Source organism: Miniopterus natalensis (genome assembly GCF_054644295.1).
Source record: "Miniopterus natalensis isolate mMinNat1 chromosome 9 unlocalized genomic scaffold, mMinNat1.hap1 SUPER_9_unloc_1, whole genome shotgun sequence".
Taxonomy (NCBI): domain Eukaryota; kingdom Metazoa; phylum Chordata; class Mammalia; order Chiroptera; family Miniopteridae; genus Miniopterus; species Miniopterus natalensis.
This window is the reverse complement of record NW_028269916.1, coordinates 64,153-89,396: the sequence shown is the minus strand read 5'-3', so window position 1 is coordinate 89,396 and position 25,244 is coordinate 64,153. Positions and strand designations below refer to the sequence as shown.

Below are 25,244 nucleotides of genomic sequence, written 5' to 3'. Positions count from 1 at the left end.
CCGCACTCAGCTGTCCCTGACTCCGCTCCTTGCCAGGGGTGGGCTTGGTGAGTGTTCAAGTGCGTAGGGTGAGAGAAGGCTCATCTGTCTCCTGGTGGCCCAGGCAAGGCCCTTGTGCTGTCCTGGCCTCCACCAGGCCCCGGGCACTGTCAAAGCTAAACTATGGGATCTCCCAAGGGAACGAGGTGAGTGGGCGCCAGGCCTGTAGTGCCAACCCAGGCCAGTGGCAGGTGGCTGCGGAGTCAGGCCCCATCCCCAGAGGGACTGAGGAGCCCTCTTTAAGGGCAACCGACCGCCTCGCTACCTCTGGCCTGCCCCTCGCCAGGGCGGCTTGCTCGTCCGTGACCCAGGATGCCACTCCTGCCATGCCGCCCGCCCGCCTCTCTCTGGCTTTTTATACCTCCCCCCACAGTCATGCCGCACACAGTCGTTGGTGTTCCGTCAGCCTGACAGTGGTGCTTGATGAGCACTGGCAAAATAGCAGTCTGTAGGCCCAACACGGCCCACATAAGTGTTTTGTTTGCCTAACAGTATTTCAAAAACAATTTGAATTATTTGCTCACATTTAAAAACCAGTACGAATCTTCTTAAATATCGGGTTTCTTGGATCTCCTGAAAAATAGGCCAGCAGTACCAGGCCTGCACTTATTCCCTGGCATGGCGTCAATTGCCTGGGTCTAAGGAGCAGCTGCTCCATCTAGATGGGAATGTGCGCACCAATCCCCACCATTCCGTGCCTCCCTAGTCCTGCTGCTGATCTCCTTTAGATGACTTGTCTGGCCTTGGAAGGCATCTGAATTTGCCACCCCAGTCTTGTTCGCTTCAGTGTGAGCCCCTCTCTGCCTCCCATCCATCTTGTCTAAGACCCTCCCACCCTGACACTATCCCCAGTGATTAACCCATCCATGCTCAGCTTCCTGACTCACTCAGCCCCACAAGTGTCAGGGGAGACAGTGCCCCAGTTGCTGCCCCTAAACATCTGTCCAGACCCACAGCTGAGGCCCCAGCATCCCCCATTCCAAGCCCTACAACTCCCACGGTGGCCATTCAGGAAGCACAGTGGTCAAACCTACATCCTTTATTGGGTCTAAACAAGGACCCCTGCATTCTTGTACTGAGGCAGGAGTTCCTGGATTTTGTACCAGGGTGCTGTGATGGCTTGGACAACCCTCAAGGGGGGTAGATTTTTCTGGGGTGCCATAAAAATGGGATAGTAAGGTGTAGTCTTCTTATTGAAGCTACACAAATCCAGTGTCAGAGACTTGGGGTTGTAGATCTCTTCCTTCTTGTGCCGAATTGGGGTGAATGGTGGACGTCGGCGAGGCTCCACCAGCAGCTGCACCAGGTCCTTCCGAAAGATATTCCAGCTGTTCTCCATGAGGAACTTCTGGCACATATCGTCATCGCTGAAGGTAAGGCACAGATGCTGAGGGTCCCACACCAGCTCCTCCCTGTCCCCTACAGACTGCAGACTGAAGGGTCGCAGGTTCGATTCCCAGTCAAGGGAACATACCTTGGTGCCAGGCTCAATCCCTGGTCTGGGTTGGGGCGTGTGTGGGAGGCGACCAATCGATGTGTCTCTCTCTGTCTATCCCCCTCCCTTTCGCTGTCTTTTGAAGATCAATGGAAAAAATATCCTCAGGTAAGAATTAACAAAAAAATTAAAAATTAAAAAAGAAAAGCCCAGCATTTTCTAGTTTTCCCCAATGAGTATTCCCCATCCAGTCAACATTTATTGAGCACCTACCAGGTACTGAACAGGTGGTAGAGATGAAAGACAGATAAAGCCCAATCCCTGCCTTCATGAAGCAATTAATCAAGTGGCTGGGAAACAACTATACAAACGACACCACTGCCAACAGCTGTAACACAATGTGTACAGTGAATGGTGGAGCCACGACGGAGCACGATGAGTATGCAGAAGGGGCCCTCGCCCCAGCCAGGGCTAGTCAGGAAAGCTGTCGGAGGGGGTGGGTCTTAAAGAGTGAGCGAGAATTTATTAGAAAAAGAGGGACAGGACTGGTGGGGGAGCGGTATTTCAGGCAGAAAGGCCTACAGTGGCAAAGGCGAGCATGTGGAGGGGCCAGGAGGCAATCTGCCTGGGTTGCTGTAGTGGGCGAGAGGTGGCAGGAGGCGCTGCAGGGGAGCTGAGGAGCCAGACTATGAACAGCCATTCTTGTGGCATTGAGTCTGCACCGTAACTACAGGCGGTGAGATACCACTGAAAGGTTTTAAGCAGGAGTGTAATATGGCCAGATTTGGTTTTAGCAAGAGCACAGTATGCAGAAAGGGCCTGGTGAGGAGGAGACTGAGGCAGTGTTACCAGTGGTGAGACTTGCAGGAGTCTAGGCCGGGGGTCCCAAAGTGGCAGTGGGGACATGTCACCCAGGGTGGCAAGTAAGATGAAGCAGTAGGGATATGTGAAGAAAACAGCAGGACTTCATTCGTATTTATCTTTGTCTTATTATCTTTACAGATCTATTTTTTATGTTTATAATGTATGCAATATATTAGTATAGCAATATATGGATATAAAAATTAACATGTTATTTATATTACATATATATTCTTAAAGAAAATACACTCAAATACTATTTAGTAACAGAGTATGAAAACAAAACAGTTTTGTGACCTGGTGTGGGCCACAGATTAATTTTTACATAAAAAAATAAAGGATTTTCTTTTACATTATAAAAGTATTCACTCTGGAGAATTTGAAAACTAGGGAAAAGTAAAAAACAATTTTTTACTGAATCTTTCAAAATAGGTATTTATCTTTTTAAATTATGAAAATAATATATCATCACTGCAGGCAAACGTGGAGAATAGCGGGGGAAATCCACTTAGATGTCACTACCTCAGCACAGCTTTTACCAAGTATATCTTCTCCCCTCATTACTGAAGTACAGCACCCCACCTTCTACCCTTACAACCGCTACTTTAAGATAAACAAGAGCAACAAAATTTATTATGTAGAAGCAATGACCTCTTCTCCTTTCCTGGCGCTGTGTAAAGGAGTGCAGCCCACAAAATTCAAGAGGATAGATAACTGTAGAAAGTTAATTAATGCTTATCTTAGCTTCTGTATACTCCTTTGCTAGTTCCACCACCTGTGTCCCCTCGACCGAACTGCTCCCCCTTAACCAAACAGAATATAGTTTGTTTGGTTTTTCTGCGTTTATATTCTCCCTGCAAAGACTGTTCAGGGCTGTGAGTTTGTTTAGGGCATGAGCCCACTTGTAAGCCACCGCCGGCGGCTAAATAAATCTCCAAACACTCAATTTGGTCTCTGTGTAAATTAATCTCGCGTAACCTGGGTAAAACATTATAAAAGCAACACATGCTCACAGCAAAAACAAACATGAGCGGAATATGTACAGTGGTGCCTCGGTTTTCGAATGTCATCCGTTCCAGAAGACCATTGGAGTTCGGAAACGTTCGAAAACCGAGACGAACCGCCAACAGCTGGGCCTCAGGATCCTGCCCTCAGTGGAAGCCGACTGTGGCATGTCCGACTTCCGAGGCATGTTCGAAACCGAAGCATTTGCTTCCAAGTTTACGGCGTTCGTAGACTGAAATGCTTCATCGGAAACATTTGAAAACCGAGGTACCACTGTAACTGTAACTAGGAAGTCCCTCAGTCCCATCTTCCAGAGAGAAGGACAACTACAAATTTGGCCATACCACAGCAATTATCATGCTTGCTTATTTCCTTCTAGATTTTTCTCTTATGTTTTACAAAGGGATAGTCATAGTACACACATAATTTTGTACCGTCCTTTTTATTACCATTATATCATCCATTTTACCCTTGTGCTATTAGAGCCATTAAACTTATAATTTTAATGAGACGGTTATATTCTATCATGGGAATGGACCACAGTTTTTTAAACTATCCCCTTAGCGTAACACGTGGGGGGTGGGGGCGGTTTTCCCTCTATTATGAATATGACTGCTATGAACATCCTAATGCGTGCAGCTTTTCCCAGAACTTGGGTAAATAAAGATAAATTCACAGAAGGACCATTGCTTCCAAAAGTAGGAACAGTTTTATGGCACTTGACACATAATGCTAAAATTATTATCCAAAGGACTGAGCCAATTTAGAGTGTAGGCACAGCTACCAGTTTCGTCCCACCCTTGTCAGCATCAGGTATTATCATCTTTTCTCTTTCTCTTAGTAAAGTAACAGGTGAAGATATGCTCATTTGATCTGGCGGGGTGTATACACATATCCAACACTGACCTGGGGTACCCCATCTTGAACGTGGACAACTTCTCTGTTGCCTCGCTGTCCATCAGTTCACAAAATTTGTCTTTCCTCACCATTATCAACTCAGTTCCCAGGCTCGTGAGGACGAAGGGCCGTGTGTCTTGTTGGTTGTCTGGGAGGAGGGTCTGGTGAAGTCCCTGGAGGGAAAAAGCCCAGAAAGTTGACCTCAGAGACCATCCACTTCTCCCGTGGATGTTCCAGATGGGAAAACGAGGCCCCAAACAGGAAGTGAATCCATCAGGGTCATTCGCAAATGATGGGGAGAAGTCTAGGGCTCCTTTTGCTAAATGACAAAGAACCTCCGGCTCCTCAAATGAGAAAGGCCCTCAAGGCGCTTTGCCCACGTCCTACCTGCAGGCAGCAAGCTCTCTCCCAGTATCACACTCACACAGTCACTCTCCACGGGATGGCACTTTATGGGTTCCCCCCAATATCCAACCTCAACTCTTCCTGTGCCAAGCCAGCCCATTTTCTCTTCCTTGGGACTATGACAAAAATCAGTTAGGCTCCTCTTCTAGATCTTCCCTTTCGCAGCCACACACCCCTAAACCTTTTCTGCAGGTCTTTGCTCACAAATGCATGTCCCCACTGAGCCTCAGTTCTTCTTCCATCTCGCATAGACTTTGGAGGCCACTGACCTCCTCTCTGTAGCTTATGGGCTCTTTTGGCTCCCTGGCATGGATTCGTATTTGGTTATATAGGGAAGGGAGATGGAGGTCAACAGGCATACCTGCTTGTTTTACAGAGCGTGCCACCGCCTTTTAAGGAGACACCCTGAGTCAGGGCAAATCCCTTGTTGCTGAACTGTCAATCCAATGCTCACCCCTCAGCCTCTCAGCTATTAAGACTCAGGCAAGGAGGGGAGCCTGCTGTCTTGGGCTTAAGAAGAAAAAGGGCCATAAACCAAGAGGTCTGCTCTAAGGCCATCAGGGATTGGGAATAATCCTGGCTTCAGAAGGAAGTTCTAATCGTTTACTTGTTATATGACTTTGGGCAAGTACATCTCCCCGAGCCATTGTTTGCTCATCTGTGAAACAGAGGTGAAAATACCTGCCCACAAGTCTCTGAAGGATTCTGAATTTGAAAGATGCGAAGTGGGATTTGGGAGAGCACCCCACCGCCACCACCATTTGGGTTCTAGACCTTGAAGTATGACCATCCACAAACTCTTTGGTGCTCTAAGCCCTGGCCTTGTCTCTCCTTGGTAAGACTGGAATGGAGATAGGTTATCTTTCTTAGGAAACTGTTGAAGGTCCAAACAAGATGGCATGTGTAAGGATGTTCTGGGAGACACAAAGCACCTCCACATCAATTGTGCTCAGTACAGTGGCATGAAGGCCCTTCTCTAGTGCCAGACCTTGCACAGAAACCAGAATGGCTGCCCTTTAGCCAGCTCCTACTATATGGTAAATAAAGATATAGAGGAGTGAAAAAAGATGGCAGCGCAGGTAACCGCGGTCCCTGCCGCCTTCCGCAGCCATATCAAAATCACAACTAAAACACAGAACCACCATCGCTCAGAGCCTTCTGAGATCTGGCTGCACAGAAGCCCCACAACCAGAGAACTGAAGAAGCACCGAGACCAGTAGGAGGGGCAGAGACGCGGGCGAATCGGGGCTGGATCTGGAGACGTGGCCGCGGGCCCACACCCGGTGCCGCGGGGTAAACCCGGGAGGGAATCTCGGAGGCGGAGGTTTCCTGCAGGAGTGAGGGGTCCCAGCCCCACAGCAGCCCCCAGCCCAGAGCTCTAGGGCCGGGAAAAGAAGTCGCCACAATTCGGGCTGTGAAACCAGCGGGGACTGTCCCTGAGGGTCATGGTGGCTGCAGAAGCCTCAGCAGCTCCTGTTAAAGGGCCCGGCATGGACTCACTCGGACGCGCCCTCTGAGCCCAGCGCCGGGCAGCGGCCTGAAAGGACCTGGGACACTCGGGGAGGAACTAACCTGCCTGGAATCTGGGCGGGAGCTGGAGGGGCGGCTTCCTCCCAGGCAGAAGGGCTGGCGGAGGCCATTGCTCCTTTGGCGAGTCCTCCCCGCACACAGCCGGCAGGCAGGCGCCATATTTGAATCGCCAGCACCTGACTCGCACCTTTGGCCCCGCCCCGTGATTCCCGGAAGCCCTGCCCCTCCCCACCTGCAGCTCATCCAGGCCATTTCCAGGGGCTTTTCTGTGCAAGTGGCCTCTCGAGCCTCATGCTTAGGACTTTCCTAAAATCTCTCAGACAAGCAGCAGCGGGCCCCATATGGCTTGATAAGCGGCCCCAGGCCTGGCACTAGCGGCAGCTGCACTGGCTCATAGCTTGGCCTCTCCTGGGCACCTCCAAGCCCAGCACAAGGAGCAGCCAACTACGGTTTGCTGTGTAGCTCATGCTGGGTTGCCCTGGGCAAGGCACTGGCAGAAGCTGACTTTGCACCTCCCGGGAGGCCCCAGAGGCAGTGCACCTGGTGGTCAGACTCAACCACGCTGGATTACAACCCTACCACATCCACGAGTGACACACTCAAGGGGCGCACTTGGTGAACACCAAAGCCCCACTGAAGTAAATCCTGCTCCATAGGAGTGTCTCCAGCACAGCAGCTCTCTGGCTGTATTTGCTGCTGGTCCTCACAGCCGATTGGCCTGGGGGTCAGTTCCTCCCAGTGATGCCAACAGCAACCAAGGCTCCACTACAACAGGACAGTGCACACAGTCCACACAGGGGAGCACCTAGAAGGCCCAGCTCAGGTGACTGGGGAGGCTGAGCCACTGGACCCTACAGGACACCTACTACACAAAGCCACTCTACCAATTCCAGGAGACACAGCAGCTCTACCTAATACATAGAAACAAACACCTGGAAGCAGCCAAAATGTGGAGGCAAAAAAAATCTCACAAAGGAAAGAACAGAAGAAATCTCTAGAAGAGGAACTAAATGAAATAGACCCAAGCAACCTAACAGATACAGAGTTCAGAATTTTGTTTATAAGGATGTTTAAGCAGACTACTAGGGAAATATCTGAGAATATTAATAACATAATAAATTATCAATTTGAAATGAAGGCTACACAAACTGAAATGGAGAATAATATACAGGGAATCAACAGTAGAGGACGCTGAGAATCATATCAGCAATTTGGAACATGGGGAAACAAAAAACACCCAACCAGATGAGCAAAAAGAAAAAGGAATCCAGAAATATGAAGATAGTATAAGGAGCCTCTGGGACAACTTCAAGAGGCCCAACACTTCATTTTATTAGGGTGCCAGAAGGGGAAAAAAGAGCAAGAAATTGAAAACCTATTTGAAAAAATAATGACAGAAAACTTCCCCTACCTGGGGAAAGAAATAGACTTACAAGTCCAGGGAACACAGAGGGTCCCAAACAAGAGGGACCCAAAAAGCCCCCACAGCAAGACTCATCATCATTAAAATGCCAAAGGTTAAAGACAAAGAGAGAATCTTAAAAGCAGCAAGAGAAAAGCAGTTAGTTACCTACAAGGGAGCACCCATACGACTGCCAGCTGATTTCTCAACAGAAACTTTGCAGGCCAGAAGGGAGTGGCAAGAAATGTTCAAAGTCATGAAAAACATGGAACTACAACCAAGATTGCTCTACCCAGCAAAGCTATCATTTAGAACTGAAGGTCAGATGAAAAGCTTCACAGGTAAGAAAAAGTTGAAGGAGTTCATCACCACCAGGCCAGCACTACAGGAAATGCTGAAGGGTCTTCTTTAACAAGAAGCTAATGAACAAGAGAATCTGATGAACTAAATAGATCCAGAGACATTGACGCATGCAACAGACGATCATATCTCAGAGGAAAGAGGGGGGTGGAGGGTGGGAAGAGATTAACCAGAGAAGTTATATGCATATATGCATAACCCATGGACACAGTCAATAACTGGGTGAAGGCCTGGGGAAGGGGTGGGAGCGAAGTGGAGGGGGTCAATTGTGGGGGAAATGGGACACCTATAGTGCTTTCAACAATAAAGATAAATTTAAATAAATAAATAAATAAAGATATAGATAGGTTATAGATATAGATATAGGTGATATAGATAGATATAGGTATATAAATTTAATCCTCACGACCACCCTAGGAGATAGGGATTATCATCCTCAAACATGGAAAATGAGGCTCAGAAAAAGAAACTTACTTGCCAAAGGTTATACACCTTGTGATAAATAATCATAACAACAATGACGATGGTGGTGACGTGATGACGCCACCAGCTAGGTTCACTGAGCGGTCACTAAATTCCAGCCCCTCCTGTAACCTCGTGTAGATTAACTCGTGCAGCCCCCTCAGCAGCCCCGCGAGGGGACTTCTACTGTTATCCTTCTTTTATAGACGATGCTGCTGAGGTTCAGAAACTTGTCCAGAGCTCAGGCTGGAACCCAGGTGGCCCGTCCTCAGAGCCCATGCTTTCAACCACTACGCTATGAGGAAACTCAGGTGCAAAGAGGTTAAGCACCCTGCCTAAGAACAGAAAGTGAAGCCAGCATTTGAACCCGGTGACCTGTTCGGGCCTCGCCAGGGGCAGCACTGTCTTCTGGCACTCCTACACACCCCAGTCCCCCCCCAACGCTCACGCTGGGCGTCAGTCCCTTCCCTGCCTAGACCCTTCAAATAGCTTCCCAAAGCACCCGAACAGAATAAAACTCAGTGTGGCCAGCAAGGCCTGGGCTTGCCGGGCTCTCTGCCTGGCTTCACTCTGTCCCCACCTTGTTTACTCTGTTCTAGCCATGCTGCTGTCCCTTCCAACCCCCTCAACATGCCAAGCTCTCTCCCACCTCAGACTCTGAACTTGCTGTTACTTTACCTGGAACATTCTTCCGTCAGGTCATCCACAGCTTGCTCTTTTCTTCATTCAGGTCTCAGCTTAAGTATCACCTCCTCGGAGCAGCCTCCTTGACCATCCTATTTGAGAAGCCCACCCCACCCCACCAACCCAGCTTTCTATTCTGTTCCTAACAGTAATTTGCAACCTTCTATGTGTTTGTTCATTTATGTGTATATTGTCTATTCCAGACTAGATCTCCGACACTGGGACCTTGTGCCGTGCTTGGAGCATGGCAGATGCTCAAGAAATATCTGCTGAATGAATATTTAAGCAGAACACAGAATGTTACAGCTGGCAACTCGCCCAGGTGAATCTCCTCTTTTGGTGAGGACACAGATTCAGTGAAATACAGTGACTTCCCCAAGGCCCACCACAAGCGAAATGAGAGTAAGACGCCTCCCCGGCGGTGTGTCTTCTTCTTCCTGCCCTGGGCTGCCCATCTCGACCATCTCGAGGCCTCGGCCTGCCTGCTCCCTGGAGAAGCTGGTTCCCCTAACGCCTCCTGGTGCAAAACCTGGGTCTACTCAGGGACCCAAGCTCTGCTTTTTCCAGGTCCAGCCTAGCTCCACCTCCTGCTCCCAAGGATGAGGAGGTGTGATCTCCTGTGTCCTGGTAGGTGAACACAGTGACAACTGCGACCGCTCATTCCTCCACAAATGAAGCCAGGGCCTTGAAAGCCGGGAAAGCAGGGTCTTACCAAAGGCACAGCATGAGGCATCCACAAGCATTTTCATCCAAAGGATCCCATTAACAGATATTGAGGGGAGCCTTCTACGCACTGGGCTCTGTGTGGTGAACGAAGCAGTCAGGTCCTTGCTCTAAGCCCCACCCAAAGACTGCCAGGTCTTCCTAGAGAATCAAGTCCAAGGCCCCTATTCCTGCACGGCAGGCCCCTACAGAATACATCCTGTTGTTCTTGTGCCATCTGACACAGCCTCCCGCTCCTCTCACCATCTACAAGTGGGGCAATGCCGTCCCTGCCCTCTGGTGCCTCCATTCTGCCCGGGTGCCAAGCACCCCCAGCTCCTCCCCCTTGCCATGTGCCAGGCTGCAGTCATGGGCCCAGGCAGCCTGTGTTCAGTCCAGAGCCCCTCACGGGAAACTGACCGACGGCAGTGAAGTGGACTGAAGCAAGGCTGGAAACCACATCACATGAAGACTAGCTGAAGAAAGGCGGGTGTTTTGCCTGAATAAGAAAATAAGTAGCAGGGCACTGGCACTGTGCCTGGCCCCATACGTGCTGAATGAAAAACAAAACAGCATTCTTTAAATGCCTAGGGGCCATCACATGGCAAGGAAGAGGATGCCTTCTGGTTTGTTCTTGGCGGATGGGCAAGGGGGGCTGGGCAGGGAGCGAGTTAAAGTTGCAGGAGGCAGAATTTTACTGAATAAAAGGAAGAGGTTCCCCCTGGCTGGTGTGGCTCAGTGGTTAGAGCACTGGCCCAGCCACTGAGGGTCACAGGTTCAATTCCTGGTCAAGGGACATACTTGGGTTGCAGGTCTGATCCCCAGCCCTGGTCAATGTTTCTCTCACATCTATGTTTTTTTCTCTCTCTCCCTCTCTCTCTCCCTCCTTCCTCCCTCCCATCCTTATACCTGCAACTTCGCTATAATCATTTACTAGCTTCAGGAGTTTTGGGGGTTCTTTCTTTGTTTCTATTCTTTGAAATTGTCTACATAGACAAGCATGTCATCTGCAAACAAAGACAGCTTTATTTCTCCCTTCCCAATCTATGTATGTTTTATTTCCTTTCTTGTCTTAATGCAGTGGCTAGGATGTCCAGTGCAATGCTGAATGGGAGTGGTGAGGGGACATCCTTGCCTCATTCTTAAGTTATTTTAGAGCCAGTCCCAGATGTCATATTTTATTTGTAAATATTTTGACATGTATCTCCTAAATATAAGAACTCTTAAAAAAAAAACCACCATAATCATAATATGGTAACTTTTAAATTATCATATCTAAAAAAATCAATAATGTTCCTTAATATCGTCACATATAGAGCAGGATGTTTTTAAGCCTTTACTCTCTTACTTAACACTCCCAGCCCATCATGTTACACACTATATTGTGAACAAGGCTCTCTGTACACTTACTATGATTTCTCCTTCCTCTGCAGTGTGGAGCTTGACGTAGGCCCCCACTGAAGCCTCCTTCGGGATATCACCATGCTTGGTATTGATCGTGGGACACTCCAGCTGATGAGGATGCCTGGATCTGAAATTAGACAACTTGTTAAAAAGAACTCATTTGTAACACAGCCAGTTCATGAGGCCATGGATAATCAGCTCCAACTCTACTGCACATGGAGATCTTCCCTCCCCTCTCCCAGAAGTGATAAAACTCAAAATCAAGCCCTGGGAGAGACTGCGTCAAACATTAGAGAACTTTAATAGAGGGGAGACTTGGAAGAGAAGGTAGGACCCCTTTAACCACCTAAAGGCTATTTATTATGTGCAAGAAGGAGCTGACGACTTCACGCAGCTGAACCAGGCCTGCTGGGTGAGAAGTCCAGGCTGGCTGACTTATACTCAACACGAGGAAGGAATTTCTATGTCAGAGCCGTCTGAAAACGGAATGGACTGTTTGACAAAGAGTAAGCTCTGTGCCTTCAGGGACACAACAGAAGCTGAGGCTCTTTTCCTTGGCGGGAAGGCAGAGAAGAGATGGCTTTGTTTGTTTACAACAACAGGTTTCCCTGGGCAGCCTGGAGACTGTACTTTGTTCATGTTGGGGTTAATTTTATGCAGGCAATCCTGTTGTGCTTTCTTTGGTCTCAAGCTAGGTAGAAGGAAGAGGCAGCTATGATGCTCTTTGGGTTAGGGGCAGGAAATAGAGGGTTCATCAGCTAAAAATATAGCTGAACTCACCCAACACATAAATAAGTCAGGCTTCCATTTTCACTACCCCCCCCCCCCAGGACTTGTACGCAAGTGGCACATGCCCAGCATGTCCTTTATTTTTCATTTCTGGGCCCAACCTGTCTCTTTTCCCTTATTGATTTATAGCAGAGAAACTGGGCATGTTCCATCTCTACCTTTAGAAGAACTAGGATTGGGATTTCAAACACCAGATCCCTTAGAAAGAGTATCCATCCGAGGAAAAAAACCCAGAAGCCATGGGATGCTTATTACGGAGCGAGCACACAGGAATGTTCATAGGCAAAAGACTCGAGGACAGTGGCACTATGGCAATATGGAGATTGTGACATTGGTGCGATTATCAGTATCACTGTGATATTTTTATTCCATATTTAATGGTGGGGAGGAGGCTATTATGCTGCTCTGGGCCTAGCATTGAGCTGCCTGCAGGCCAGTGCCCACCGAGTGTCCTTTCCTGCTCCTCAGCCCCCTGGGCTGAGGCAAAAGTGCAGCCCTCACTGTGCATCACCTTGTTCCCATCATGACAATCGTACCACACAACAAGACTAGCGCTAGCAAGCTACGTGGGCTTAAATCCTGGCTCTGCCACTTTCTACATATGTGACCTGGAACTTAATCTCTCTCTGTACCTTGGTTTTCTCACCTGAAAAACGGGAGTGATAACAGTAGTACTTACACTTACCTCATAGGGTTTTTGTGAGGATTAAATTAGATAAGCTAGTACCAGGTAGAGTAGCCCAGCCCGTAAGTGTTAGATATAGTTATCATTATCCACTTAATTGCTAGCTTGCAACAACCCCGAGACTTAGACACTATTATCTACAGATGAGGAAACTAAGGCTTACAGAGGTCAAGTTCCTTGCCCAGGTACACAGTTACAATAAGTGGCCAAGCCAGGATGTGAACCTGGGATGTACTGACTGCTAAGCCCACTCTCTAATCTACTGCCTCCCTTGGATGGTTAGAATGTTCTGAACAGGCTCAAGGCCCAGCAACACACAGACAGGGTGTCAGAGCTTTAACACCTGTCCTGCCCCTTCTTCCTCAAATGGGTTCCTTGAGAAAGGAAGCAGCTGACCACCTAAAAGTGGCCCTGAGAGTTAGAGGCAGAGAAGGCAGAAAATGCAGCTCCTGGACATCAAACCCAGCACCACACAGGCTGCCTTCCCCACACCCCTCAACCTTTGGGGTTGAGCTGCACCTGCTATCTCGGCCCCTTCCCAACATCCCTGACATTCTGCCCTGTAAGTTATATTGTCCTTTTCAACCAGAATCTGGACCCCTCTATGTGCCAAGAACTGAACTTACTTTACCTCTGGGCCCAAGGTCTTCGGGAGACTGTTTCCTAGGGTATTAATCTTCCTACTGAAGCTGGTCCCCTTTTGTTCCCAGGCTTTCTGGAGACGCTGAAGTTTCAGAGAGCTAAAATCCTGTACAGGATATGATTTGATCTGGAATTCCTTAAGTCTCTTCACAGGAGAAGGTTCTGTTAGAGAAAGCACAGGAAAGCGCATTTGGGGTCTCTGCACAGATGAGGGTGTGGTGGTGGAGGCTGGAGGTATATCACAGTCACCTGCCTGGCTAATCTGGTGCATAGTGAAATTAAGAAAAATAGAAGGGGGAAAAACAACCCAAGACTGTGGTCCATGTATTGTCAGAGGGACAATTGTTGAGTTGTGTAAGGCCCCGAGCTAGAGCCTTTATAGCCACTGCATCCAGACAAATGTCACTGGCCTCATTTAAGAGGTAAAATGAGCAGCAGAGAGGTTAAGTCACCCAGGAAAAGGCTGAAGCTTGGATCTGAACTCAGTCTATCTGACTCAAAGCTCATGTCTTTTAGCAGATTACATTTATCTGGGCTTTCAAACTGGGATTGGGGGAAGGGGTAGCAATAAACGATAAATGGACAACCAGCCATAGAACCTTGAACAAGTCACATAATCTCTTGGAACCCTCATAAGATAATTGTAAGAATCACAGACAAAAGTATGTGCTATGCACCTAGCACAGTGTCCAGCACATAATAGGCCCTTCATGAGAGTTATTAAGAAGTTCTCCAAGCAAGGAAGGAACCTCAAGACATTTTGGGTATCTCAAGAACTTGAGGAATTCACCAAAGCCTAATAGGTACTGCAGGCAAACCTGATGGCAACTAGGTGGCTCAGCTCCCTTGCCCTGAGGGGGCGGGGGGGGGGGGGGGGAGTTCTTCAAGAGAATACTACTCAGAAATAAAAAGGAGTAAACCAGCTACTCAAAAACACTACTCTGAGTGAAAAGAGCCAGATGCAAAACAGCACATGCGGTGTGATTCCATTTACATAAAACCCTAGGAAAGACAAATGCTACCTATAAGGATAGGAAGCAGATTGCTGGCTGCCTAGAACCAGGGGTGAAGGGTAGGAATTAACTGGCAAGGGGCACAAGGAAACTCTTTGGGGTGATGGACCCTATAATTTGATCCTGATATGTTTCTCAAAATTAACTGAACTACACATTTTAGATATGTGCATTTTATTGTATGAAAAACCTCAATGATGATTTTTAAAATAGGTCTCCAAGTATCAGAATCAAATGTTAAAGTTAAAGGTAATAGAAGTAAGTCTAAACTACAGAGGAGGAGGGCCTGGATTAACAGAGCACATATAAAAAGGCCTGAGTATAACCTCTTTAGAAGGCATACTGGCAACATCTACCAATATTTTTAATGTGCATAGCCAGTACACACTGGATCAATGATTTGACTCAATGTTCTAAGAATTTATCCAATATGTTTCCTTGCACAAGGATGCAAAGGTAAACACATCAGGAAATTCAACATAGTAGGGTAAAAGTGAAAATTTGGAAATAACTCAATATATCTGTAAAAGGTGATTTGATTAATTAATTACGGTATATCCATACAACAGAATGAAGTTCAGCTATAAAGAAACATAGATCGAGACTTCCACTTTCGACCAAATGGACTAATATAGACTAGATTCACTCTTCCTCCTGAAACTACTAAAATATCAGGCTAAATGTATAAAAAAATGATTTTCAAGACATTGGCCACAGTCTTGAAAGGTAGAAAACAAAGGGTGTGAGCCTCACTATTGCCCCAGCTTACTGACTGGAGATTTTCTGGGATATGGTGCAGGGAAGGGAAACCCAAGCGATCTCTCTGAGTTGATGAGACACAACTGAGACTCCGGAGAGTCTCAATTATGCTAGAGCTCACAGCTAGAGTTCACAGAGCAGAGTGCCAGGGAGGAGAGGGCTGCAGGAGAGAACTCTGGTCTTCCAAGGTACACCTTCAATCTCAGCTGAGTACCGCACAGCATGTGTATCATGTTAGGAGACCAGCCGTGGTAGGCAGCCTCTACGATAGCCCTCAGTGAGCCCCACCCTGGCCCTGGTTTTCGCACAAAGGTAACATCCTCCCATTAAGTGCAGGTTGGGCTTGATGCTAAAGAACAGAATACTGCCCAGCGGGCATGGCTCAGCGGTTGAGTGTCGACCTGGGATCCAGGCGATCAGGGTTCGATTCCTGGTCAGGGTACATGCCCGGGTTGCAGGCTTGATCAATGACTCTCTCATCATTGATGTTTCTATCTCTCTCTCTCCCTTTCCTTTCCTCTCTCTGAAATCAATAAAGATATAGGAATACTACGCAGCTGTAAAGAAGAAGAATCTCGTACCCTTTGGGACAGTATGGATGGTCCTGGAGAATATTATGCTAAGTGAAATAAGCCAGGCAGAGAAAGAAAAATATCACATGATCTCGCTTATACGTGGAATCTAAAGAACTTAATAAACTGACGAGCAGAATAGATTCGATGTCATGGAAGCATAGTTGAGACTGACGAAATGTCAGAGGGAGGGGGGAGAGGGGTTGGAGGGGGAGAGAGTAACCAAAGAATTTATAGGCATATATGCACAACCCAAGGACACGGACAATGGTGGGGAGAGGGACTGGGGAGGGGGAAGGAACGGGGGGGAACGGGTCATTGGGGAGAAAAAGGGACATCTGTAATACTTTAAACAAAAATAAAAATTATACATATTAAAAAACTTTTTAAAAAAACAAAAAAAGAATACAGCAAAAGTGATGGGATGTCACTTAGGATTAGGTTTAAAAGATTGTAGCTTCTGCCTAAGGCACATTCTGTGTTGCTCTCTCTTACTCCTAGGGAAGCAAGCTGCCATGTCATAAAACAGCTCTGTAAAGATATTCATGAAGTGAGGGACTAATAGTGATATAAGTGAGCTTGGAAGTGGCTCCCTCCCAGCTGAGGTTTCAGGTGAGACCACAAGCCTGGCAGACAGCTGCAACCTCATGAGAGAGCTTGAGCCAAAGCACCCAGCTAAGCCATGCTCAAATTTCTCACCCACAGAAACTGAGAGATAAGTTTTTGTTGACTTAATTCATTAAGTTTTGGGATAATGTGTTACACTAGTTCCCAAGGCTGGAAAAGAACCTTCCAAAATAATTAGAGGATACATCATCACAGCTCACACAGGACCAGAAGCAGTTCCTGTTTCCAACAACTAGAATAGAAAACCTCATGAGTCAGGAGCACCATGAAACACTCAAAATGGTTTTCCATCATAAATGGGGCAAAATTAGTTCTAGATTGAACACTGCTCTCATCCCACCTAACAAAGCTTAAAAGCTAGCTTCTGAAAGATAAAAATATTTCCAAGTAACTTAGCTGCATCCCAGAACAAAACTCAGGAATATTTACAGGAATAAAAATATATATATAGCACCCAAAACTCACAGTTTCTAGCATCCTATGAAAAATTACCAAGCATGCAAAGAAGTAGGAAAGTATGACCATACAAGGAGAAAAAACAATGAATTAAAATTGACCCAAAAATGGCAGAATTAATATTAAAGAACATTAAAACAATTATCATTTATTAACAGCTATTATCACATACACAAAGAGGAAATTTTGTGTACATGAAGCAAAGACATGGAAGTTATAAAAAAAAAAAAAAAAAAAAAAGACCCAAATCAAACTTCTAGATATGAAAACTACAAGGTCTGAAATGAAAAATACACTGGATGGGATTAATAGCAGATTAGAATATGCAGAAGACTAGTGAACTTAAACACATAGAAATAAAAACTATCCAAAATGACAGAGAGAAAAAAGACACACACACACACACACACACACCCCAAAATTAATAGAGCATCAGTGGAACAATTTCAAGTAATCCAATATACATGTATTTGGAGTTCCCAAAGTATACGAGAGAGAGGAAAAGATGGAAAAAATTAATGGCCAAAAAAATTCCAAATCTGATGAAAAATGTAAACCCAAATATCCAAAAAACTAAATGAACCCCAAGCACAGGAACATGATGAAAATTATGCTAAGGCACAACATAATCGAATTGCTTAAAACTAGTGATAAAAAAGAAAAGTTTTAAACCAGTCAGAACAAAAAGGCATATTATGTACAGAGGATGTACGAAGTTCTGCAAAGAGATTATATAAAGATAGTATGTAGGCAGACTTCTTACTGAAAACAATGCAAGCGAGAAGACAGACTTTAATACATCTTTAAAGTACTGAACAAAAAAATCTGTTAACCTAGAATTCTATACCCAGCAAAAATTCCTTTCAAAAATAAAAACAAAATAATTTCCAGTTTCATTTCAAAATCATTTCAGAAAAGCAGAAAAAAATTCATCACCCACTGACCTTAACTATAAGAAATGTTCAAGTACTTCAGGCAAAAGGTAATGGTACTATAGAAAATTGCATCTATGCAAAGGAATGAAGAACATCAAAAATGGTAACCACAGCCCTGGCTGGTATGGCTCAATTGGTTGGAAAGTCATCCTGTCTATATAGATAGGCCTTTTCGGGACATTCATATAAATAGAGCCATACAATTATGCTCTTTTGTGTCTGGCTTTTTTTCAGTTAGCTAATTTTTTAAAGATTCATCCGTGTTGTAGCATGCATCAGTATTTCATTTCTTTTTAATGTTGAATAGTATCCCATTGTAGTATTGATTGACATCTGGGTTGTTTTTACTTTTGGGCTATTAGGAATAAGGCTTCTATCAACATTTATGTAGAAGTCTTACTGTAAATGTATGTCTTCATTTCTCTTGGTTAGATAATTAGGAGTGGAATTTGTGTTGTACAGTAAATTTGTTTTATCTTTTTAAGAAACTGCCAAACTGTTTTTCAAAGTGGCTGTACCATTTTGCATACCCAGCAACAATATATGAGGATCCCTGTTTCTTCATATCTTTGCCAACATTTGTTGTTATCTGTCCTTCCGATTATAGTCATTCTAATGGGAATGAAGTGGCATCTCATTGGGGTTTAATTTGCATTTCCCTAATGACTAACGATGTTGAGCATCTTCTTATATGCTTATTAGCCATTCATATATCCTCTTTGGTGAAAGGTCTATTCAAATCTTTTGTCAATTTTGTAATTGGGTTGTTTGTCTTAATACTGAGTTGTAAGAGTCCTTTATATATTCTGGATACAATTCCTTTATCAGATACAGGCTTTGTAAATATTTTCTCTCATTCTGTGGCTTATCTTTTCATTCTAATAGTGTCTTTTGAAGTGCAAGTTTTTAATTTTGATGGAAGTCTAATTTATTAGTTATTTTTTCTTTTATGAATTGTGCCTTTGGTGCATTGACATTAACATTTATATAGCTCTGCACTGCCTCCAAAATATATCCAGAATCCAGCACTTCCCTCCACCACCCTGGTCCCAGCCACTGTCCTCTGTAGCCTGATGAAGACAATCCTCCTGGCTTCTGCCCTTGCCCCCTGCAGTCTCCACAACACAGCAGAGTGAGTCTTTAATACTTAAAGCCAGATCCTGTTACTCCTTTTAAAACCATCAAATGATTTCCACCTCATTCTGGCTAGAGGCCAAGTCCTTAAAATGGCCTACAGGCCTCTCCCTCTGGGGAGCACACCCGCCCACGCCTTTCCCTCCTTAGAGCTGCCTTTCTCTGTCCCAGGCTCCAAGGGCTGTTCCACTACATCTGTAACTTTCTAAATAAACCTCCTTTTATAATTTGGTGGGGAGAAAATAAGGCCAACAATCTCCCCCCACCCCCATTCCTATATCACCCCTCCTCCACTCCTCCAGTTCCCTTTCCCCCCAAGTCTGAATGGCTTGCTCCCCCACCTCCTTCAGGGCCTTGCTGACCTGTTAACTCTTCAGTGAAACCTTCCCTGACCACCCTATGCTTTATTTTTCTCTTGTTTAACCCCACCCATGAGAATGTCTTCTCCATGAGGCCCGGGCTCTGAGTGTTCACAGCTCTCCTCACCCCTTAGGACAGCCCTAGCTCTTCGTGTGAGCTTACGAAATATTTGTTGAGTGAACAAATGACATTCCTTAACGTCATCCTCACAATGAGCTTTTGAAGAGGGCATCATTACAGAGCTGAGGAAGCAGGGACGCAGCCAGGTTAAGTAACACGAAACGAACACTGGACCTGAGGATATCTGTTGAGTCAACGAACGACTGATGAACTGAACGAGTCAACGAACAGGAAGGATTGTGTTTGAACATTAATGATGCCTTTGGCCCTCACCTCTGGGTCAATCACGTTCCAACTTTTGCTGCTGAATAGAAACATTTCTGGAGTTTTGGAGGCTCTGTTCAAAGGGCCACACATGAGCTGCCCAGAAAAGAAGCCCTGATCCCTAAGCACCAGGAACACATAGACACAGACTGACCTGCTCCGCCCAGTTCACTGGGAAGAGGGGTGGGGCGGGGGCCTCCGCAGGCAGGTCAGTCCATGCAAATAGAAAGAATTCAGCCTTAACTCAGCCTTGCAGACAAGGTCAGCTGGAAAGACCAGGGCCTTCTAGCCTATGAAATACAAAAATACAAATATGAAAATGTTTATAGCAAACACACATATACCCACAAATACACCCTAGATTCCTCCGTTTTACAAAAACATCGTCTTTCTTTCTGGTTCTGATTTATTCTCCTGCGCTACAGAGGGTGGCTTAGTGTTACAGGTAAAGGCACAAAAAACCTTGGTGAGCAGCCCCAGCAGGCGCTCCATGGGCCATTTCTACATCACATGCAGTCCTTCTCCGTGGCTTCCGCCAACTGTTCTGCTGGATTTTTGTTTTGTTTTGATCTCAGCCACCAAAATATCTTCAGCTTAAGGCTAAATCCCATCCATTCTTCAAGACTTGACTCAAATTCTACCCATTTGTACTTTTTTTTTAAAGAGTTTAAAATAAGCACCTATTGTGTACTGACTCTGGGAATACAGAAATGAAGACAACCCTGTCCCTCTTCTTACAGGCACCCCAAACTTAACAGTGATCCCACTTCTAGGATATATGCTTAGGGTGGGAGCAAAGGTGGGGCCTCCTTAGAGGAGCTGGGAGTGGAGGTTCTGAGGGCTGAATGACCGTTCAGGCAGCCCCAGCTACAATTCCTTCCACAATCAGATTTACTTCCTGCCTTAGGGCCAGGTCACGCACCTCCCCTTTGATCCACTTAGCAAACATTTATGAGTCCCTACTTTGGGTCTGACTAGGCTGGGAGGGAAGATGAGGCCCTTGCCTTCAAGAAGTTCACAGCCCAGAGGAGGAGACAGATAAATCAAACCATAATTATCATGTCAGTTTGCATTTAATTCCTGCACTGCAGCCTGGGTAATTTCTTTGGTATTTTGCCCCTTATTTTAGTATGTCAACAGCTGAAGAAACAAGAGTAATTTCAGCACAGTGCTGTGGTTACTGGACCAACAATACAGCTGGATATAAGGCTGTCTGGATGAGTGTGGGGGAGGAGGGGCGAAGTGGGGTTCCCAGAGGACTCTGGATGAGGTGCACCAGCAAGGGTGTCCAGGCACATGCACCCACAGTGTGGCGTGCTTTTCTACCACGGACACGTTCTTATGAAGAAAGTGTATGTTAATGGTAGCAAACTAAGAAGTGAATTTAAAATAGGGAGCATTGCCACCCAGAAAGTCACTGCTGGCATTTTGGTGTATATCTTTGCCAGAGCTTCTCTAATTTTAATGCTCAGACAAATGCTCCAAGGAACTGTCAAAATACAAATTCTGATTCAGTTGGTCTGGGATGGGGGATTGTTTCTAAAATGGTCCCAGCTGATGCAGATACTGATGGTCTCCAAATTCACTTGAGCAAGGTTGTAGACAAGATGTGTGTGTGTGTATTCTGGTTTATTTCCAACTTTTCAGTTTTATGAACAGCCCTAGCCCAGCAGCTCAGTTGGTTAGAGCATTGTCCTGATATGCCAAGGTTGTGGCTTCAGTCCCTGGTCAGGGAACGTACAGGGAGCAACGAATGAAAGCATGAATAGGTGGACCAACAAATTGATGTTTCTTCCTCTCTCTCTCGCTAAAATCAATTTTTAAAAAAGTATTATGAACGATACTGCAGTGAATCTTTGCTCATAGATTAAAAATTATTTGTCTGCTTGTTCCCTGTATATAAATTCCTAAATGTGTATCACTGGGTCAAAGGTAAAGCATTATTTTAAGCCTTTTGATAGATAATGCAATTTCTTCTCCACAAAAGTGGAACCAGCACAGATCCCCACTAGCAATATGAGCGCCCAATTCCCCACACCAATATTAACACACAACTATTGCCAATTTGACAATAACACCTGATCTATTTTCCCCAAAATGCATTTCTTTGATTAATAGTGAGGTTCTGTAGATACAAAACAAAACAACAACAAACAAAAAAAGGAAACAAATTTAGCCCAGCCGGAGTGGCTCAGAGGTTGAGCATCAACCCAGTGAACCAAGAGATCACGGATTCCCAGCCAGGACACACGCCTGAGTTTCGGGCTTAATCCCCAGTAGGGGGCGTGCAGGAGGCAGCTGATAGACGTTTCTCTCTATCCCTCTCCCTTCCCCCCCCTCTAAAAAAATAAATAAAAACATTTTTTAAAAAATTTTAAAAATTAACAGAAAAACAAAATTAGGCTCTGTGTCTTCCACACTTTCATGAAATTTGTATCGCTTTTGTAAATTACCTATTTTGTGTCCATGCCCATTTTTTCTATTAGGATATTTACTTTTGTTCTTACTGATTTGAAAGACGCTCTATCTATTAGGGATTTAACGCTTTGCTTTTTACAAGTATTTAGTGTGGTGTGCTTAAGAAAAGGCGAGTATTTAGATAAGGCTGGGATAAAGGGTTCAAGGAGAGGTGGGTCAAGTGTCAAAGAAGAGCAGGAGGAGTTTAAAATTGCAGCCTGGCACCACTGAGGATGCTGAGAGGCTGCACCAGCACCCGTTACATTACAGCTCTCATTCTGGAAAGTGGGATGGCTGCCCCCACCCGACAGCACCTCCTCCCCTCCAGCAGGGCTGGATGAGCACAGCTGACTTCGATCCCAAGGCTTCCTTTAGGCTCCAACCAGCTTTCCTTTATGTTGACACATATTCTTCAGATATGCTCTTGTCCATTTTTTCGGGGAACAACAACATCTGTAACCAAAATTGAGGGGATTTTTCTAAAATTAACCTAATGCCCATTAGGAAGAACATCAGGGGACTAGCACTAGTTGATTTTGAAAAACTAAAACGAGAATGATGGGGGGACTAGCTGTGTAAGGTAATAAAACAAACCCACAAAGGTTCAGCCAGTAGTTCTGGCTTAGACAAGACAGACAAGAGAATGAAACAGACGTGAGGCCCAGAAGTAAACTCTGTGCTTATGACGACTTCGTATGGGATTAAGAAAAAAAAAAAGGCATTGCAAATCAGTGCAGGTAGGAGGGTGATCTAAAATAATTTTTGAGGGGAAAAAACAATTTAGATACTCAAATTATCCATATACTGAAATTAAGAGTTCCAAAAGATAGTAAACAATGGAATCAGGTTGACAAAAATGTCAGCTGAGAGAAGTACAGCCTAAGGTGCCTGAGTCAAGGCTCGTTCACCCCCGGGGAAGCCCGGACAGGTTTTAAACTCAGAGTCTACAGATAAAAAAATCCAAGTGGACGACAGGGCAGACATCAGGGTGCTTTGATGAAGAAACCCACTGGCAAAGCCTCGGCAGTCGCCATTCAGCCCTCCTCCTTCAACAGCAGGTTCATGCGGAACCAGACGCTGTATCTTTAACAGTTTCTGGGGAAATTTTTCTTCGTTTTTTTCCTTTTTAATTCTCACCCTGGGGTATTTTTTCCGTTGCTTCTCAGAGAGAGTGGAAGGGAGAGAGAGACACACACACATCCATTGGTTGCCTCCTGCACTCGCCTGCCCGGGGCCGGGGGTGCAGCCTGCGACCGAGGTACATGCCTTTGGCTGGGCTCGAACCCGGGACCCTTCAGCCTGCAGGCTGACGCTCTAACCACTGAGCCAAACCGGCTGGGGCTGGGGAAATCTTTTTTATAAAAGTGGCAAAATTAAAACTGAGAGTAAGCATAAAAGAGATTTCCAGACCTGTAAGAACCAGAAAGTTTACATCCTCGCTGAAAACCCTACACAGGGGAGTGCGTCACCAGAGAGAAAGACAGGCTGGCCCAGAAGCAGAGGCCGCCGAGTGTGACGCAGGAATGAAGGGAACTGAAGGATCGTTTCAAAGTAATGCTTGAAAGATTTTTCATGAACATGAAATTAAAATGCTGTGTATTGGTTTTCAATTTTTAGAACGACTTAATTACAGATATAGAACAGAAAGTATTATAAACCTTGACAACGTGAAATTACAAAAATGGGAGCTGGGGCAGGGGGGAGGCAGGTCAAGGAGGACAAGCCAGTTCCCGCAACAGCTACTGCCTCGGGTGATGAATCAAGAAATAGGCGTGTAAACATACTGTTTCAAGGCGCGGGGGGCTCCAGAAGAATGACAATAATACGTGTAAGGCAATGAGGAGGCACGGGCGGGAGGTCATATACGTTCACCAAGTCCCACACGTTTCACTGTGGAGCCGCTGGGCACCATCTACTGAAAGCGCCACCTGCTGAAGATGCGATGCTCACTACCCAAAGGACCAGCCAGAAGCTCCAGGAATGAAACGAGCCGGGGGGAGGAAAACGGAAGGAGTGCCCTTTATTTATCTATTTTTAAAATGCTCACCCAAGGATACTTTTTCCGTTGGTTTTCGGAGAGAGTGGAAGGGGGAGAGAGAAACACCGATGTGAGGGAGACACGACGGTGGGTTGTCTCCCGCACTCGCCCTGACCAGGGGTCAAGCCTGCAACCGAGGTGCTCTTGGCCGGAATCAAACGAGGGACCCTTCAGTCTGCAGGCGGACGCTCTAACCACTGAGCCAAGCCAGCTAGGGCCAGGCTACCCTTTATTTTGTATCGGTCAATATTTTTTGAATTATTTTTATGTTTTATCACGTGCATTCATTTTTTGAAATATGTTTTTATTGATTTCAGAGAGGGGAAGGGAGAGAGAGAAGCATCAATGATGAGAGTCATTGACCGGCTGCCTCCTGCACGCCCCCTACTGGGGATCGAGCCCGCAACCCAGGCACGTGCCCTGACCAGGAATTGAACCGTGATCTGATTCATAGGTCAAGGTTCCACCACTGATGCCCACCAGGCTGTGCATCCATTTTTTAAATAAAAAAGCTGTAAAATAACCATTTTTAAAAATCATGGGCCCTGGCCAGTGTGGCTCAGTTGGTTGAGTGTCTTCCCACACACTGAAAGGTCACCAATTCAATTCCTGGTCAGGGCTCACGCCCGGCTTTTGGGCTCAATCCCCAGTAGGGGGCGTGCAGGAGGCATCCCACTGATGTTTCTCGCTCCCTCTCCCTTTCTCTCCCGCTAAAATCAATAAAAACATATTAAAATAAAATTATGACACACCTATAACAAGAGTATGTAGCAGCTTAAAAAATGAGGTACTGACATGGAAACTCACAATATACTTAAATGAAAAGGGCAATTTGCAGAAAGATGAGTAACATGATTCTTATTATATAAAAAATAAAGTTTATAAACATGTTTGTATATTCATAGACAATGCCCAGAAGGATATAGACTATATTGTGACTCCCTACAGGGAGCTGGGTACTATGGAGTGAATAGGGACTTCAGTGTTTTACACCTATCCTGTTTGAAAGGCTTTTGTTGTTTTTAAAAATATTGAATAATTTTGTCTTTTTAGGAATTAAAGTGCTATTAATTCTTGTGTGTGGGGGGGGGGGTTAGGTGCTATTAATTCTATACATAACATTTGGAAAATTACAAAGAAATCACCCAACCTCACAACTCTTGGTGTATTTCCTTCCAAATGTTTTTTCTCAATGCATCTCACTCCA

The 25,244-nt window shown here is 45.6% G+C and overlaps 1 protein-coding gene across 1 annotated transcript; it reads right to left on the bottom strand.

Annotated features, from left to right (window-relative positions):
• Positions 1-1,056: 1,056 nt before the first annotated feature.
• On the bottom strand, positions 1,057-13,573 carry LOC107544329 (cyclic nucleotide-binding domain-containing protein 2-like). Its single transcript, XM_087813709.1, has 5 exons — positions 13,552-13,573; positions 13,287-13,464; positions 11,193-11,313; positions 4,247-4,410; positions 1,057-1,406 (listed from the first exon to the last, which is right to left on the bottom strand). The coding sequence occupies exons 1-5, from the start codon at positions 13,571-13,573 to the stop codon at positions 1,088-1,090; spliced, it is 804 nt and encodes a 267-aa protein (XP_087669835.1). The 3' UTR covers positions 1,057-1,087.
• Positions 13,574-25,244: the final 11,671 nt, after the last annotated feature.